This window comes from Rhyacophila brunnea, unplaced genomic scaffold (assembly GCF_057557595.1).
Source record: "Rhyacophila brunnea isolate RB1 unplaced genomic scaffold, BYU_Rbru_1.0 scaffold_15, whole genome shotgun sequence".
Classification (NCBI taxonomy): domain Eukaryota; kingdom Metazoa; phylum Arthropoda; class Insecta; order Trichoptera; family Rhyacophilidae; genus Rhyacophila; species Rhyacophila brunnea.
In genome coordinates this window covers 16,074,791-16,095,133 of record NW_028232806.1, presented here as the reverse complement: position 1 = coordinate 16,095,133, position 20,343 = coordinate 16,074,791, and the positions used below count along the sequence as shown (strand labels likewise).

The 20,343-nt window shown below is 35.7% G+C and overlaps 1 protein-coding gene across 1 annotated transcript in view; it reads right to left on the bottom strand.

Annotated features, from left to right (window-relative positions):
- The window catches only part of Apoltp (Apolipoprotein lipid transfer particle), a 105,271-nt gene that overhangs the window by 37,475 nt on the left and 47,453 nt on the right, over window positions 1–20,343 (bottom strand). The window contains exons 39-51 of the mRNA XM_085943006.1: window positions 19,991–20,146; window positions 18,555–18,761; window positions 17,702–17,860; window positions 11,661–11,911; window positions 9,852–9,966; window positions 9,275–9,445; window positions 8,547–8,689; window positions 6,723–6,828; window positions 5,447–5,583; window positions 4,512–4,707; window positions 3,757–3,974; window positions 2,217–2,733; window positions 1,480–1,613 (exon numbers count right to left, since the gene is read on the bottom strand). Of these exons, the coding sequence (XP_085799132.1) occupies window positions 1,480–1,613; window positions 2,217–2,733; window positions 3,757–3,974; window positions 4,512–4,707; window positions 5,447–5,583; window positions 6,723–6,828; window positions 8,547–8,689; window positions 9,275–9,445; window positions 9,852–9,966; window positions 11,661–11,911; window positions 17,702–17,860; window positions 18,555–18,761; window positions 19,991–20,146 (2,510 nt within the window). The remainder of the gene's footprint in view (window positions 1–1,479; window positions 1,614–2,216; window positions 2,734–3,756; window positions 3,975–4,511; window positions 4,708–5,446; window positions 5,584–6,722; window positions 6,829–8,546; window positions 8,690–9,274; window positions 9,446–9,851; window positions 9,967–11,660; window positions 11,912–17,701; window positions 17,861–18,554; window positions 18,762–19,990; window positions 20,147–20,343) is intronic.

Sequence of the window (20,343 nt, the reverse complement as noted above, 5' to 3'; positions counted from 1 at the left end):
CCTTTGTTAAATATTAAATACATGAAACATTTTAATCGTGTGGTCATAATTCGGAGGAAAGACTTATGTAGTAGGTACTTATTTCAAATAATTTAATAGGTAATGATTAGGGCCAGTTTTGTCCACTTGCTCACCAGGACATTCTCACACATAGGACACACACACACACACACACACACTCACACACACTCACACACACACACACACACACACACACACACACACACACACACACACACACACACACACACACACACACACACACACACACACATATACACACACATACACACACACATACACACACACATACACACACACACACACATAGGACATGCTTACCAGTGAAAACCAGTTCATTTATGTGAATTAATTACTGCATATTATTGTGTTTAATTTTAATTATAAATTCGATTTAAAAACATTGTCAGACATAAAAAGAAAAGAGATATTATAATATGCGGTAACTATGTCACTTATTTCAAACACTAACACTCTAATAATTGTAAAAATATTAATGAATGTGTGTACATATCAAATATATGAATCAAATTCTTGGTTTTACTATGTACAGAATTTGATGAAATTTATATATTAAAATGTCAATGACATTGAGCTACTTTACAAGCTGCTTGTTGGAGAATTAAAAAGCGGAATATTAAAGTCAGCTATTGCGATTGTGATGATGACACACAAAACTTTCCACTCGCTCAGAAGCCAACAAGCTAGCCAGTTGAAACCGTCATTTTTGGTACTAATTTGACAGGACGTATTGAATAGTTCGTTTTTTAAGAGTTAATGACATTGAGCTACTTTACAAGGTACGTTCTGTCAAAATAGTCACTAACTTGTTGGCTTCTCAGCGAATGGAAAGTTTTGTATGTCATCATCACAATTGCAGTAGCTGAATCGCTCGCTTTTAAATTCGCCAACAAACAGCTTGTAAAGTAGCTCAATGTCATTGACGCATTACCGGGAGGTCGCTACCATCGCTCTACTGCGCAGATGCAGAAGGCCCACACGCCAGCGTGTAGCGCGTAAAGTTGACCGGCCTTCAACTTTTCTCGGTAGATTGTTTATAATCTGCTTGTTAGCTTGTTCGATGATGACACTGGGCGAGTTACAAGCAGATTGTAAATTCGCCAACAAGCAGTTTGTAAAGTAGCTCAATGTCATTGAGGCTTTCAACACAAAGTATGTTTATTTGTTCCTTCCAATTTTCAATTTTTACCACAGATTCGATTTTAATTTAGTGTTCATTTGTTTGATTTTTACTGCTGTCAGAATTATTTCATTTTAACATAATGTATGCCTATTTTGATATTGAAAAATGTAATGATTGTTGTATTTGGTAAGATAAATGTAGTGACCTCGTACGACGCCGGGTACTTCAGCTAGTACAGAATAAATTATTGGTAAAAATAATAAGAGACGGAACAAAATGCAGCATTTTCTTCACAAACAACAAAATGTGTTTACCTGATAGTTCTGTCTCCTTGGATGACCATCAGTTTGACATGTTTACCAGCTTTCCATGCTTCCACGTCAATTCTTCCGGTGAGATTGAAGTTTGTTGCATTTCTCAGCTCATAGATGGATGCTTGTTTTATATCCTGAAATTAATTATAAAATGACTAACTACTAATTTTGAGTAAAAATTATATGAAAAGAAGGGTTCTAACACTCCTAACGTACAAAATAAGATCGTATTAATATATATTTTTAAATTAGGTTCGATTTAACAGAATGGCATCAGCGGCGATTTTCTTTGACATAGATGACCCAATCGATATGTCAGAAGATTTAAAAGAGGACCTCGAAACAGTTCAAACCAATCATACAATTATTAAATTATACCAAAATCTTAAAAAGATTCATAGCAAAAGCAAAATAAGGCAACAATTGCGAATATTATATATCTACATCTTTGATAATAAATTCCGTGGGTGTGGTTTTTTTCTGGAGGAGAAGTCTGTTTCCGTGAAATAAATGCAATTAAATTTATAAGTCACGTTTGTATAAATTATACAATAATAAATCGTTCAAACGCATGGATATATTTGGAAAATTAAAATTTGATTGTTGATTTTTTAGTGTGGGGCCTCAAAATCAGTCAGTGCGTCAGGCCTCTACATCACTAAACACGCAACTGCAAACAATTAAGTTAATGAAACTAAAAATATGTACTTTTATAAATTTCATATTTAAAAACTTACTGTGTTACCGCCATCCCCGTATTGATGTACATAATGTATACCTATAGGCGACATTGAATTGTCAATTTCAATTTCAACGGTATCCCTCAGCAGATTTCTCTCGCCGGTCTCAGAAGTACTCCTAAATATCCTCTGCACAAACTGTTGTCCATTGTAATGAATTGTCGCATTGCCCCGACTCCATTTTCTACTTTCCACGTAAGCATAGTCTGCCATTATTACGTGTTTCTTATTAACCGGGATTTCAAACAGGACAATTCCGGTGGTCTGTATTGAATCTTCGGGCCCCTTTGAGACCTTGTGAGTCGCGTTCATGAGCACCGTCAGATTGGACCAAAAGACTTGAATCATGTTCTCAGAGAATAACTTCTCATTGGAGATTCGGGCGTCGGTAGCGAGCCAAGGGAGATTTTCGAAGGGGGTCGTTGTATTGATTCTACCGACCGTATGCCTGAGTCCGCCGTATGCTAGATCCACATCTGCGATTTGATTGGAGCCAGGATAGTGTACGATACCACTGGAAAAATACCGTTAAAATGAAAATTGTAAGAATAACACAGTGGCCAATTCACACATTTGGTCTTTTAATTTGTAAAGAAAAAATTTTTATTCATAAATATTTCAATATATATCTTCAGGTAAATTAGTATCAACCACAATATTGGTACCTAGCAGGTGAAATTCCAGAACAGAGGTGACCAAATTTTAATAAACAAGTTATACAGGGGAATCCTATGAACCATTTTTAAAATAATCATATTTAATGTGTTTTGATTTATTTATGAATGTTTAGTCAGCTCGCACGTCAGAATTCGCCTCATGCGCCGCATGTCGAAATCGTCGATGTGACAAATGGAGCTTCGCAGATTGGTCGAATGCAACTGAACAACAAATGCGACAGGTCGACTATCGACTCTTCTAACATGTTGGATGTCGCTAGCACTGAGAACATGCCAGACCGCGCCTGCGCAAAGCGCTCGATGCAGCCATTTTTAAATCTAGACGTCAGTGCGTGCACACCGGTCACTGGGTGCTTGATGAATTTTGCTGCAATAAATGATCCACTGTGCATGGATATTATGCCTAATAATTGACGGATGAATCCAATATTTTCACCTTCTGCTTAAGATTCTGCGGTACCAATACATATTAATCGCTGTTTCAGCGTCCGATGACATATTTGCGTAATGGCACTGGCCAGCGTACTTATTATTTTGACGTTTCGAGACGTGGGTGTCGATAGTGACGCTTTGTAGATGTGCGCATTCGTCACGTGCAACAGTGTTTCGCGCGGCTCGGAACTCGGTCGCGTCGAACGAGGTGAGTTTTGATATGAGAGCCGCCTTTGTGTTGACTCCCTGAAAAGCTTGTGCGTGCGCTCTACTGCACAGATTAGGAAGAACACTGGTCGCATTTAAATTAATCATTAGCCTCATTATCTAACATTTCCTTCCTCTTGAAGGGCCTACACGTTCACAATATTTAAAATCTCGATTTGTCTAGAAAATTAAAACATCTGTGGTTAGTTTCAACGACTTACTTGATGACAATAAAATCGTTTCTGACATTGTCATAAGTTCCCTTCAGCTTGAATGTCTCCTCGCCCTTAAACAATGGTGATTCGAGAATGTAAGCAACTCCTACAGTCTGGTTGTTGACAATTTCCACTTCCAATTTGTTGTCTATGGTTTGGAGATTGTCCAAAGTTCCCCAATCGAGAGTTATATTCGTGTGAAGACTGCTGGCTGGTAAGTAAATCTGAAAGATTGTAGGTATGTTACAATTACAATTTCACAAAAAATATGTATAGAAAATTAAAAGAAAAAATTCAGATTAACCATACTCACATTTCCCGTTAACACCTATCTCAAAATATACGTTATAGAAGTACCTACAAATTGAAATATATTTATTCGGTACACATTTGTGGTTTATGAAAACTGGCCCGAACAACGTTGTTAGCATTTTTTGACCAGTTCTAAACTTTGTTGTTTGTAAACCTTGAAAAATCAACCTATATAATATACAGGATTATATCTAAACTATATGTTCGACCCACATTTTTTGTTGGTAGACCTAAATCTCTTTCCTCAAACTTGATGGAACCTTTATGCTTGACACATGATTTAGATTTGGGTGATCTTTTTCAATCTTGCATGATTGTATGCCATATAACTTATTTTCTTACCTTAGCAGTTGGAAGACTGCTCTCTAATGCTGTAATTTAAATGTTTAGGTATTCACAGTTTTTTAAACTAAAGTATGTAATGTAATGAATTTGAAAAGTCTACGTACTTTTCCTTTAAGCGCAAGAATATTCCTACTGACATCCGTGGAGTAAACGAGATTGATGTTCTTCATTGCCGGCTGTACGGCGTCGATACCCACTTTGAAAGTGTGCGTATCCCTGTCTTGTGAAGGCAACAACACATTCACCGCGGCGTCTGCTCTTTGATTGGCTACTGTCACTACTGATATGTTAGAGCCAACCCTGAAAATATAATTAATATTTTAATACTAGAGTAATTTCCTCGGTGTATAAAGAAAGCGACTGAATTAGCAATGAGTGAAGCAGCAAGATCAGTGCAGGATCTAGAGCATACATTAATGGCTTCCGGTAAAAAATATGGCTTATTAGGTACATAATATAGGTAACTTAATGACTGAATTATTATTGGTAAATTTATTTATTAACCTACCTGTACTTCGGTAAATTATAAACACATTTATTTCTTTTTAACATAGTCATATAAATAGATTTTCTTCCTGGCAACTTAATATTGCGTAAGTGCCATTTAAAATCAAACTGAAATCTGAGACAGGGACCCGTTTTTCAGAATGATCCAACTAGATGTGTTTCTGCAAACAAGATCCAACCCACACATGTAACATTCTGCGGAAATTCAATATTTGAGAGATAATTGATTTAAAAAATATGGTTGTGATTATTTAATTAAAACATCTGATGGGATACTTTAACCTAAAATCAATGCTGACTCAAATATTGAATTTTCTCTGTTACACGTGTGGGTTGGATCTTGTTTGCAGACATAATATGTCATGTCACCTTTAGCGTCCCAAAAGTGTGTCAGCGAGTTATTCCATGATAAAGTTACAACTGTTCTTTGGTAGGGTAGTTAGTGAAAAATATTCGATGTAACCAATAAAATTCTTTATTCACATCACTATGTTCCAAAGTTTAAAATAAAACTGTTAGAGGATAAACTTACTTCCAAGAATTATCCATATCGACGTAAAATCCTAAGTCAGTGGTATCCATCTTGGTTGGTTGCGTATAGTTGTTGAAGTAATAACTGTTTAAGTCAAAGCTCCTGCTCTTGCCTTTTAATACATGACGCGCCAATGCCTGGTTAAGAGATATTATTTAATAAAATAATTGTTTATACAAATGGAAATCTTGAATAAATATGGTAAACTTAAGGGCGGACGTGCTCAGCGTGGGTCAAAATGCAGCTTTTATTCTATTTTCAAAGCATGATCCTGGACATTCCTTAAACGTTGTAGATAATCTATTTATATAATTTTGAAGCCTTATTATCCTTTATATTTATTTTAAACATTTGATGACTGCATAAAGTATTTTTATTACATAAAATAGTATTCTTTTAAACCTCTCGCTCTAATGTTTTAGAATATAGTCATATTTCAGTACATAAATGTGCAGTGGTGTTAATATTTTTTACATTTATTACTTTTTAAACGCATTTATAAAACCATCAGTATAATTTATGTCGACATTATTATAGTGAAATATTTACGATAAAAAATTATATTGATAATCTCTGTGATCCCAAATTTGACAAGAATTAGGTATTTTATTATTCAAAAAATTGGCAAGATTAACACATTTGAAGATAATTCTAAGGATACTAATTATAAGCTTTGTCTTTGACCATTCAAGTGTGATAAACATCCTACGAATAATGATTGCATGACGTGACGTCTACCTATACATGTGCGAATACCGCTATGCGCGAATTTACTTGCTAGGTACTGTATTGAGTGCGTTGTCCATTAATAATGACATTGGTGCAGGCCCATATGATCTTATTAGGATTGGACGTGGTCAAAATAAAGAGAATAGCGAAAAATGAGGAGAGTGGATTTGAAAGGACTTGTAACAAGAGCTCAGATCGCTTCAATATTTATTTTTTAAAAGCTTATAATAGATGTCCTGAAATAATACATGTTAATCGAGGCTTTGTTTGACAGGTTTTGGATATATGGTATTTAGTTTTAATTTTAAATTCAATATTTTTGAAGAGTTGCGGTTTGCTGAATTCTGGCTTAGGGCAAGGAATATGAATCAGTTTTATTATGTTTTTCTCATAATTCCTGAAGGTGTCTTTAGTAGATTTTGAAACAAAGCATTCATAAAATAAAACTATTGTTAACACGAAGAGAAATGAGAAAAATCACAGAATTTAATCTTTCAATAGAATAACATTAAAATCGAGGCTCAGTTGTAAACGGCTCGGTTTGTACCTTCAAATAAGTGTCGTCAACTACAAAACTCCATTTTAAATCTGCGTCTCCGGAGAGGTGTGTTACATTATAAACACAAATCACAGCACCACTTCTCGAAGTTAACCTGCAAACATAACATCAGCAATACTATGAGATAACTCTGAATGACAGTGGCAAAGGGTGGTGGTAGGCTGTGGAGATCTGACATAAATAGGCCACACTAAACTTTGTCAGTCATACTTATTTGTTTTTATTGAACTAAGAATAAATATTGCAGATAGTGTTAGTTAGTTATTTGTAATACAATTAAACCCTGCGTAAACCAAGCCATAATAGATTGCCACTGCTGAATAATAATATACGTGTTTACTATGCGTCATATATCGCGATTATTATACATTTTGTACATTAGATAAAAACCATTTTATTAAATTTAATTTAATTGACTGCAACAAAGTGGTTACAAAATATTTAGTAAAAGGAGCACAGAACTTTAATTTAATAAAGAGTCAAATAATAAATTTTTCTTTTGGCCAAAGAGAATGACTCCTGCTCTTATGGAGTAATAAGAAAAGTCGATATTGATATGGACCTCCAAGAACTGCAAATGGAAATCAAAAGTGATGCAAAAGTAATCAACCTTAAGAGGTTGACAAGAAAAGGTGATACAGGAGAGCTGACAAAGACCTCGTCAGTCAGTATTAAATTTGGGGAGAAAATATTGCCGAGAACAATTTACATATATGGAGTCTCTTTTGCTGTAGAACCGTATGTATTCAGGGTTATGCAATGCTACAAATGCTGGCGATATGGGCATATTGCGAACAATTGCGGACGTACAGTAGAAACGTGCCCTAAGTGTGGTGAAAACCACAAAACCTGCGAAAAAAATGAGGAAATTACGTGCATCAATTGCAAAGGTAACCACGCGGCAAACAGCCAAAAATGCCCAAAGTGGCAAGAGGAAAAGAATTGCAAAGAAGCAATGAAAAAAATGAACATACCTTTCAAGGAAGCAAAAAAAAATATGTTAAATAATAGCTATGCTGACATATTAAAACAAAAAAAAATCGTAGGAAGAGATGAAAGCGAAACAATTCAAAAAACTAAGGAAAACAAAAAGAAAGAAGAAGCGGTGGTAGAAGCTTCAGGCTCAACAATAATATCTACAGGTAGTAGCGTAAAGCCTACAAAAAATAAGAAAAATTCAAAGGGGAAGACAGAGGTTAACGCGATGGGAGAAATTATGAAAGTCTTGCTGAAAGGGGGAGACTGGCAGCAGATCATTAAACAACTAATAATTAAAGCAGTGGACTGGGTATGCAAACAATTCAAAGAAGGACACTTAAAGGAAATTCTAGGGGAGGTTCTGGAGCAAAATGGATAATAAAAAACAAATTAGGATTTTACAATGGAATGCCAGAAGTATGAAGCAAAAAAAGGATGATATAGAACTCTACTTAATAAGACAAAAAATTTCAATAGCATTAATCTCAGAGACTTGGCTGAGGTCTGAATTAGACTATCTGAAATTCAATGATTACACGATGTATCGAAAATACAGAAGGGATGGATACGGAGGAGAGCGATTCTGGTGCATAAAACACTGGCGTCTAAAGAAGAAAGAAAGAAAGACGGAAGAGCTAGACAAAATAATTATAAAGCCATTTAACAGAATAGGAGTGAGGACCTGATCGAAGGATCCCCTTCTAGAAGAGAAGAGGCGATATGACAGCGAGTCGCAGTCAAAGCCTCGGTAAAATCACAAAAAAAAAAAAAAAAATTTTTCTTTATTACCAAAATATATTTATTGTTAAATCAAATATCACAATAAGTACTTACGTGATATCTGCATCAGCATTGACAGTTTGCAAACTTTCTAAAGGCGTTTTAGCTTGGAGTCCAAACATAACATGTCCGCCAGGTGTTAATTCAAGCCGACTTTTAACAAACATATTTTCGAAATGCTCGTGTGATGAATCAACCTGAAATGATTTATATACCATATAACCACCACATTCTCCATACCCATGGCATAAAAAATGTTAGACACCTTTCAAAACTGAGTCAGTAGTATTCCAGGAGTAACCTCCCAAGATCCTGGTTGGTGTGCAGTGTGTACGTGAAACGTAGATACATGATTTAATATATTAACGAAAAATATCAATGAAAGAAGAGATTCTTGATCGCCTCGGAATACTGCAAACAAAGATGCTCTACAATAATATGCAGACACTCTCAAAAGATGTGATCAATATCCAGCAATTCACCACATAAGCAAGCATGAGATGCTATTAGGCCAAGAGAGCTTGAAGGCAATACTGTACAATGGCTCTATCAAGATAAGAAATGAGAAGTTCAAATTAAATCTGGTTATCTTAATATCCATTCATAAAAACTTCATATTTTATGGTTAGCCTTCACAATATTTGCAAATTTAACTGTTCATGAAATTGACTGGCCAAATTATTTATTAGCCTTTGTAATAATTATTTCGGCTCCGTATTTATTTAGATTTTGAGAGATTAAAAGTATGTAAGTAATTAAATTTCAGAAGTTTTTTATATTACCTTAATAGACAAGTCAACAAATGTTTTTCCATTTTCCAATCTGCCAAACAGGGTAAATGATACCGTCCCAAGGAGAGACGTGGTGAGGGAATATGTGTCCTTGGTGCGTGCATACTGCAGTCGGACAGTGTACGACTGACCACCATTGGTTGGCCTAAGAACCGTTTCAATCTGTAGATATAACAATTTGGAATTAAGTTATTATAATCCCTGTAAAAATTAATAATTTGTCTATTAAATCAATGCACTTATTCAGTTAAAAGCTACGAACAACAATAGTAAGAACGAAGAAAGTAACAGTTGCCAGGCCTCCGGATTAGAAGACATTACTACTGTAATTGAACTTTTTTTAGCTGTATAATAAATGGCTATCTGGGCAGGGATTCCGAAAACAAAAAAAAAATGAATTATGTAGTACAAAATGTATGGCAAAAACACAGTAAAAATTGAAAAACAGCTTTTTTCTTCGAAATCGCTATAAATAGATTTATGAATTTTGATTTACAGCGAATTTCAATGTTTTAATTCGATGAATTAACAAGGTTTTTACTGTCTGTGTAAGTGATATGTTTCATACTTTAAGCGGATTTTGACTGGTGATCCTTCCATCGATATTATAAACCACAGTGTCGCCTCGGAAAACACCTCGTATTAAATTGTTGTCGATTAAATCAGCCTTCAAAGTGAGGTTTCTGAAAATAAAGATAAACAAAATAGTAATATTATTGTATATTAAATTGCTTTTTAATAATTCACAAACCGGAATGTAAGATTTCATTTTTACATAAGATGGAGCGATAATCTCAGGGACTTCACGAACCGGTACTGGCTCGAAATTACCCTGATATTGGCTTAAACCAACACCGGTTATTAACCATTCAAAACTGAAAACGCAAAAATAAACCTCCGCTGTAACTAGAGGAAAATTATAAATGGTTAGCGGTATTGCACTTACACCAATGACATAATTTTTCATTGCATATTATACATAGGTAAAGTATTTACGAATACTCATGATTCATCATTTATATTCAGCATTTGCAGGCAGGTGCTCTGATAAGCGGGGTACGAAGGGGGCAACAGGATACAGTCGGCTTATCCGACTGGAAATTTTGAAGATTTCCAGATGGCGAACATAGCTGATAATTCAGAACTATTTGTATCTACTCTAGATAAAACAGTATTACACTGATTGCTATCAAGTTGATACCAGATGGAAGTCTCCCACAGGAGACTACCTCAAAGGGCGGACCGAACCATCAACTTTCCCAGAACACCACAGCCTACGTCCACTCTTCGCGGTTCTCGGTCGAGCGGAGCCCGCCTCGAAATCAAAAATTCAAATTCGTCAGCGATCCTGCCAAAACAGACGCGGCCTACCGATAGCGCCGCCACCGGTCAATTTGTCGGTAAAACAGGGAGGTTCGCGACCGAGAGCGGGATGACGCCGAATCTGACGGTTGAACACGCGCGAAAAGCTCTTCTTCGATTGGCCGCCGGACAGCGAGCATCATCTCTGCTCGCCTCGGACGCGAAGCCAAGATACATCTCCCGCCAAGAGGACCGCGTCGGCAGACTTCTCAAGCATCTCCAGGAAACAAAGGACCACATCGGCAGCACGCCAAGCCGCAAGCCCCGATCCTATCTCCCATCGGACAGCGAGCATCGCCTCGGATGCGAAGCCCCAGCAGCCAAGCCCGCGACACCACGTTTGCGGCCCAAGCAACAAGTAGCCCAGCCCGCGACACCAGTCACTTCTGCAGCCCAAGCAACAAGTAGCCCAGCCCGCGACACCGCGTCTGCAGCCCGCCAAATCGCAAATACGATAAAAATAAACCAGCCTTGACAAAATACACCGTGCGTTTCTGTCCCCCACCCCCGCTTCTTGGCCATGACGCCTAAGAGCGCGAGAAGGCCGGTGATAAAGTTTTTATGATAATGCCAAGCCAATGTGAAGGGGTAAATTTAAAATAAAGTAAACTGTGGAATAATATCTTCCTTTACTATTCTCATAGAGCGTAATGCAGAGTTGTCGACGTTAAGCATCCGTTCTAACAAGAATAGTATTAGGAAACACGTCACATGTTCTTTCTCTTTTACACTTGGGCGTTCTAATAAGAAGAACATATTATGTTTTTCTGACTATTAAAGTTAGGCACATATCTTAGGGACTTAAGTGCCTAAGTATGATTCTGCATCGCACTCATAAACTTCAGTTGTTGTTCAGTGTTTTCAAGTTTTGAAGATATTTTATAACATTGTTTTAGTGAGGTTTGAAATTGTCATGTTTTTTATTGGAAATCATGGAAGAGATTACATAATCAAGCAGTTACTATAGATATTTTTTAATCTGAAAAACAAACTACTGTCGGTTGAAATGTCTTACCTAAATCCTCTATGTGGCGTGGCCAAAATCACAGATATGTGGCTCTTCCTGTTTTCAGCAAGGAGAGAGTAAATCATATCGCGGGATCCCATCCGACCTTCCGCTCTGAGAGCTCGGTACATTTCCGACGGCTCGTGACTGAGAGTGAGGGCGAGGTCGGAAGGCAGGAGAACTTCCGCCAGCGCACAGCGTACTTTCACTTTTAGATGATCGCCGATGAAGCCGGGCCGCCATGCCACTTCGTTCATAAGCTGCAAAATAAAGTGAACCGTTAAGAATACTGCGTTTTGCTTGTTATTGTCATTACTAAGATATGTTGTATGTCACAAAACATCAAGAGTCTAGTGAGCAATAAACATGTTACAATTTTACAAAACTATATTTTTAATTACCTACTTACTTTAATTATCAACATTTCTTGACTATCGAAATTTAATGCTGATTTCTAGCATATTAAATTTGAATATATTGGTTAGTGATTTGGGGGGGGGTCAATGTCAAAAAAATATCCATAATAATTTATTTTTGATTTAAAACGGGGCTAACAAAATCTAGCAGTGTGCCATTAACTTCCGAATTTAACCCGCTATCCGTTAGTTAACTTCATCGCAATTAGATTGGACTCGTATAGCTTAGTAGTCAGTGCACGTGGGCGCGAATACCGGGGGGTGCTGGTTCAATTTCAACAAGATTTTTTCTAGTGGTTATAAATCTCAGAATTGTTTTAAAAATTATGTGTCGTATTAAATTAGTCATTCTAGTCAAAAAACCACTTCAAATAGATTTTTCCTTTAAATGTGTTAGGTTTTGGTGCACCCCCAATCTCAAGAAAGTTGAAAACTACTGGCCGTCACTGTCATATAAATAAATAAATAAAAACAGTAATAAAAATAGAACATCACCATTCAATTATTCATAGAATGCAGTAGTGTTGAATGTCAACTGTAAACACACTTTGGCACTATATATACAAATTGTTATAACAATGAGCAGCCTAACTGAATATGTTTTTCTATATGAAGTTTGGACAAAAACTAAGAGCCTCTTGTATACTGAAGATGTCGGAATCCATTAATAGGACTGAAACATATCAAATTTATTAAACTTCCATACGCGGCATCTGACTTTAGTCAGCCTATACGCGCGAGTCATCCGCGCGTCAGCTGACTAAAATCATTTCGATATTCGTTTGCCTAGTACCTACTGCTTTCGGCCAGGCGCAAAATATATTCATTCTATTTATTCAGAAATATTCATATATTCATTTTATTATATATGAATATTTCATATTCATTTTATTTATTCAGAAATCATCCTTCTCCTGACATCTGTCAATGGATAGCCTAAACTTTTGTTCTATCTAATTTAAATAAATATTTTTCGGGAGCGTGTCTTGGATAAAAAAATATCAGTCATCGGGCCAATTCAAATTTGCTGAGTATATAGTGTCTTATCGCTTTTTATTGCATGTGCGCCGAAGACATTTGACTGACGCGTTTGTAGCGATACGAGTTCGCGATATAATATGTTATATTGTTTTTTAGTGAAAAACTATTTGGTGCGTAAACTGTTAAATAGAATATTCGAAAGTTACATTGATCAAAGTAAATTTACAAAACATTTTTACAAAAGGAATGCTTTTGGAGATTGCATTCATTAGTCTTTCTGCTAGTATATTATCAGCGAGTTAATAGTTTCGGAAAATAATTTAAACAAGGTGTAATTTAAATATAAGAGTCCGCGATTTAATATTTCTCTTTGTTTATCGTTGATTAACATTTTTAAATACTATTTTCTGATTATACTATTAGGTAAAACGGACAAAAGTTGTTTATTTACCTTAGTTATCAGTCATTTATAAAGAAAAGATATTTTAAGTGAATAGAATTAAGTGAATAAACATTTTCACACAATCGAAAATTTCTGTATCGGAAAAATTAAAAACATTTTATGATAGCATATTTTGTGTGTTCGATTTTTTGTGATTATTTTAAAATGGATATCCCTGCTAATTTGTGCGATGAAATGGGAGAAGCAATTCATGATCCTGATTCAGATTATGAGTTGAGTGAAAATGAGTACTACGATGATTCAGATACTTCCAATGCCCCATCAGAAAGTGCTACTGCCGCGGCCTCTAGTTCAAATGTAAATAGTAATGTTGACGATCTGTCTTCGTGGACTACTGGGCCTTTCATACCGGTTGTTCACGAATTTGATGATTTCTTTTCTGGAGTCAGCCCGCACACAAATTTATCAGATAGCTCTAAAGAAATAGATTTTTTTGAACATTTTTTGAATTCAAATATAATGGACAGAATCGTAATCGAAACAAATAACTATTATACAGAAGACATTAGAAGACACGAAGCATCGCCGAAATCACGAATGCATAAGTGGGTCAACACAGACGTCCCAGAAATGTACATTTTTTTTTGGTGTAAGTATGTTGATGACTAGAAATCGTCACATCACAATAGAGGAACATTGGTCAACCGAACACTCTTATCCAGCCAAATTTTCGGGAAAGCAATGCCAAGAGACAGATATACTTTGCTTTTGAGGATGTTGCACTTTTCGAATCCCAATACTCAAATTCTCGGAATTCTGATCGACCATTGCCGAGAAATATTCAAAAAAACAATGATGCTGCATGAGAACTTATGCATCGGCGAAAGCATAATTATTTTCAAAGGTAGATTGCTGTTTAAACAGTACATTCCTTCAAAACGCCAGCGTTTCGGCATAAAAATGTTCGTTGTTTGCGATGTGATGACTGGGTACATATTAGATTTTATAATATACTAGCTGAAGTACCCGGCTTCGCACAGGGTCGCTTCGTGGTTATATTTATCTTAGATATTTGAAAAATAATAATAGGTAATTATTTTTTTAATATTAAAATATCTTTGTAATACAATATGGCAATATGAAAATAATTCTAATAGGAGTAAAGGTCAAACATAAGAACACTAAATTAAAATCGAATCCAAAATATGAAAACGTTATTAATGTTATTAATATGTAGTAAAAAAAAAATCAAAATTGGATGGAACAAACAAACAACAAACTTTGTATTTTATATAATAATAATTTAGACACCTTCGCAGGTGTGCGCACAACAACTGACAAAAGTTTCATCGCAATCGGATGAATGGTATAGGAACGCATACGAATAGTAGAAGAAGATGATTTTCTAAATCAGAAATCTTCGTGGGCACGCGCATGACAACTCACCAAAGTTTCATTGCATTCGGATTAATGGTATAGGAACGCATACGAATAGAAGAAGAAGAAGATGGTTGTACTAATTCAAAAACCTTCGCGGGCAAGGGCACAACACTTGATCAAAATGTCATTGCAATCGGATGAATGGTATAGGAACGCATACGAATAGAAGTAGAAGATGATTTTCTAATTCAGAAATCTTCGTGGGCATGCGCACGACAACTCACCAAAGTTTCATTGAAATCGGATTAATGGTATAGGAACGCATACGAATAGAAGAAGAAGAAGATGGTTGTACTAATTCAAAAACCTTCGCGGGCAAGGGCACAACACTTGATCAAAATGTCATTGCAATCGGATGAATGGTATAGGAACGCATACGAATAGAAGTAGAAGATGATTTTCTAATTCAGAAATCTTCGTGGGCATGCGCACGACAACTCACCAAAGTTTCATTGAAATCGGATGAATGGTGTAGGTAGGCATTCGAATAGAAGAAGAAGATGATGGTTCGATGAATCGTATAAGAACGCATACGAATAGAAGAAAAAGAAGAAGAAAATGGTTGTATCAATTCAGAAACCTTTGCGGCCGTGAACACAACACTTAATCAAATTTTCATTGCAATCGGATGAATGGTATAGGAACGCATACGAATAGAAGAAGAAGAAGATGGTTGTACTAACTCAGAACTCTTTGCGGGCGTACTCACAACAACTGGTCAAAATTTCATCGCAATCGGATGAATGATATAAGAACGCATACAAATAGAAGAAGATAGAATAGAAGAAAAAGAAAATAGTTGTAACAATTCAGAAACCTTTGCGGCGTGAGCACAACACTTGATCAAAATTTCATTGCAATCGGATGAATGGTATAGGAACGCATACGAATAGAAGATAGAATAGAAGAAGAAGATGGTTGTACTAATTCAGAAACCTTCGCGGGTGTTGACACAATTACTGACGAAAATTTTATTGCAATCGGATGAATGGAATAGAAACGCATACGAATAGAAGAAGAAGAAGAAGAAGAAGAAGATAGTTGTACTAATTCAAAAACCATTGCGGGTGTTACCACAACAACTGACGAAGGTTTCATCGCAATCGGATGAATGGTATAGGGACCATACGAATAAAAGAAGATAGAATGAAGAAGAAGAAAAAGAAGAAGAAGAAGATGGTTGTACTAATTCAGAAACCTTCGCGGGTGTTGGCACAATTACTGACGAAAATTTTATTGCAATCGGATGAATGGAATAGGAACGCATACGAATAGAAGAATATAGAATAGAAGAAGAAGAAGAAGATGGTTGTACTAATTCAAAAACCATTGCGGGTGTTACCACAACAACTGACGAAGGTTTCATTGCAATCGGATGAATGGTATAGGGACCATACGAATAAAAGAAGATAGAATGAAAAAGAAGATGAAAATGATGATTTTTCTAATTTAGAAACCTTTATGGGTGTACATACAACCACTTACCAAAATTTCATTGCAATCGGATGAATGGTATAGGAACCATACGAATAAAAGAAAATATAATGAAGAAGAAGAAGAAGATGATGATTTTTCTAATTCAGAAACCTTCATGGGTGTGCATGCAACCACTTACCAAAATTTCATTGCAATCGGATGAATGGTATAGGAACGCATACGGGACAGACACACAGACAGACAGACATACAGACAGACAGACATTCATTTTTATATATTAGTATAGCCTATACTCTTCCCGCAAGTGCAAGCAATAAGTTTACAAAGTTTTATTGCAATCGGATGAACGGTATGGCTGCGCATTAAATACGAACAAACAAACACACAAATATTAATTTTTATATATTAGATTGCGGGGAAGGAACAGATATTGTCGATAAGCAAGGACTTGGCATTTCGAGAGCTGTAGTAACGACATTCTAGAATGAATATTTTGGTAAAGGTCATACTATGTGGACTGACAACTGGTATTCAAGTCCAGACTTATTTAAACACCTTCACGATAACAAAACAAATGCTTGCGGAACAGTCCGAAAAAATCGAAGAAATATGCCAACATTTAGGAAGCTCAAGAAAGGAGAAGTGGAGTCAAAAAATAGTAGCTCGCTATTGGCTATAAAATGGCACGACCGGCGCGAAGTCCATATGTTGACCACATTGCACAATGATTCATTTACACCCACAGGAAAATTCAATAGGCAGACCGGAGAGCCTATACAGAAACCTACATGTGTTATCCAATATAACAAATGTATGGGATCTGTAGATAAAGCTGATTATGATGTTAAGTACACTAAGCTGTATGCATAAATCAATTAAATGGTACAAAAAGGTGGCTTTCCACATCATAGATTTATTTTTATTAAATTCATATATTCTGTTTAGTACCATCACAGGCAAAAAAACAGGTCTAGCAGATTTTCAGCTAAAAGTAATCAGGCAAATATTTGAAAAATATCAAGTTCCAGCCACATCCCGCGCACAGCAACCCGTCGACCACCCACTGCGGTTATCAGCTGGAGCGATGGCAAAGCATATGCCGGACATGATTCCTCCCTCAAATAAACGCATAAATCCCAGAGTGTCATCTTTGTGCGAATACAAAAAAAAAAACCGAAAACCAAAAAATATTCCAGATACATGTGTTCATAATCACCGTTGAACACTTAAAATTTTCTTGATGAGTGTATTTGTACATGTTTGACTGACATTTATTGTGATTTATCAATACTTGAAATCATAACGCGCTCTATTGTATTTCTTGACGCTTTGAAAGGGTTAAAATATATTTTTATATATTTTTTGATACGTACATAGTTACTTTGCCCTGCTTGTTGAACGTGTAAACCGGCGGATACTGTCTTTTCATTGTCCATAAAGTATTTCTTGAATTCAACACGTACGTTATACGGGGGCATTAACGGTGACGTCAGATTTAACGCCCCATTCAAGTCAACGGACGTTTCATCCATCTGAAAACAAAAAGGTATTAGTTGAATTCATTTAAAATATAATAATTTGATAATGTTTCCCATTCAAGTGTTATACATCACTTAATTTGTTTTAAAACAATGAAATATAATCATGAATAGCAATGAATCTAAAGAAAATATAGATGTTTTCCAATATTGAAATATGCAAGAAAAACAATTAATCATCCATAATAATATAATATTGTAAAACACAGTTGTTTTTATACTTTCAAACACCTTTAGGTTTTACACGGGACACCTGTGGCAACCCATCGGCATGGCGAGCAGCCACATTTACACAACTGAATTCAGACGGGGACACATGAGCGTCACATTAATTTTTATGTAAATGTGGAATCTTACCACGCCGATTGCTTGCCACAGGTGTCCCGTGTAAAACGGCTCTTAGTGTATAAAGAGTTTTCACTGCCCCCTAATAAATACCAGTTAGTGGGTGGATTTTGTGTCTGTTACCAGATAGTTTCTCAAATCTTGAAATCAAACTGGACACAGCTATCCTCTTTCTCTCAGTTCTTGAAGTCATGTGAACTTTCTTATGTTGCCGGGATAGGTGTTTTTTCAAAACCAATTCTTATATCGTGAAATAAATCGACATCATGGGATATATTATCGTGCATCAAAATAAAGATTATACTTATGTTAAAATATTTTGATGGTAAGTAAAAATATTTACATCTAATTGCCCCTTGCTGGTGATTTGGCAAGAAGGCATTTTGATGTCGGCCATAAGTTTGTTGAGCGATCCCTCGTTGTGATATTGAAGGTTGGCGGCAAGCGTCTCCAAAGCCTTCACTTGAGTGACGAGTAACAGCTCGGCGGTGTGAGTGGAATACTCATGATCTTCACCTGTATCGTGCTCGTAGAAAGCTCTCACTGAGATCTGTAAATAATTAATACATGATGAATTAACAATTTCATTTAACTCATTCACTGCTGACTAGATAATGATTTTTTAAGTACCACCTTTAAAATGCACGTTAATTACATCGATCGGCCGCCTGGTCATTACGCGCCAGGTGCGTCTTCAGCATCCAAAGTATTAAAGTCAAAATGACAAAATAGAGAGTTTAGACCAATGATGTCGAACCGTTTATATGCAGGGGGATATCTTAGCTATTTTATAACCTTTGGCGGGACCCTATATTGTATCCTCCTCTTTGAAGAAGAAACAGTACTCAAACAATTTGCATTATTGTGGGAATATGTTATTTTAATAAAAATTGAACATAAATGCACTACAGGCGACATTTTTGGTGTAGAGTTTAAATTTATGAAAATAAATAGAACATTAGGTATTCAAAAATATTCCATTTTTATCAATTTTGTTCAAATTTGTTTGGTACCTTCAAATGTCATTGTCAAATTAAATCTCTTGTATTTTTCAATTAGAAATTTAATCTTATTCATTGTAACGTAATCTAAAGTGTAATACTAAAGTCTTTTTATATGTAACACAATCATGCCTTTCTCTGTTGGTTGCTTATACAAAAGTTATCATAATGCAATCCGGATAATCGTGATTCTACTGTAAATAAATTAAAATGATTGAAGAATGGAGCGAAAATTAAAGACTGTTATCACGTCACGTGTGCACACATGAACTCATGGTATGTTCTCGCCACAGGCAAAAAATGTGCAATATTGTTTTACTTGGTATGTATCGAAATCACACTAAGGTCACCTCATTATCAACATCATGATACGTTTTTTTATTTTCTATAAAAAATGTACACATTTCCAAATGAAGTGATCTGATGAATCATTGGTTTTAGTGGTTTGGAAGGGGGCTACATATGACAGCTAACACAAGGTAAGTTTTTCATTCTGTGGAGGCCCATATGATCTTATTAGGATCGGATATGTTCCAAAAAAAAAGAGTTGTTAGTTTTTATTAGGTATTGAATGTTCTGATACTTCACGTGATGTGATAACAATAAATTTGTTTCTAGCATAAGAATCAATCGTATTCATCTTCTTCATTGTCACCTCATTACAGGATAGTGATCGCGGATCAACTTTCTTCAACTTTTCCTATCCTCTGCAAACCTTGTGGCAATCATATCAATCGTTTCAAATACATTAGCATTTTTCTAAATAATATTGTTTTACCTCGTGCCATTTCTGTGTTCCCTGCCTGATGAAATTGACAATAGTCATGTTGTACTTCTCTTCAAGAATAATATCAACAGTGTGGTGAGATTTCAGTTCTGACAGTTGCGGAAACGGTGTAAACAGATGCAAGTCATTTGTCATTGTTGTAAAATCCTGGAAGATTAAGACTCAAAAATTATGAAAAAGACAATAAAATACAAAAAGTAGTTGACGTACAATTATTGTTTGAACCATTTACTTTCAAAAGCGGCTAAAACGGTTTTATGTAATTTTGAGATTAATTGAAATAACATATATATCTTTTACTACCGTTTTAGCCGATTTTGAAACTAAGCTAGATTTTTAATAAT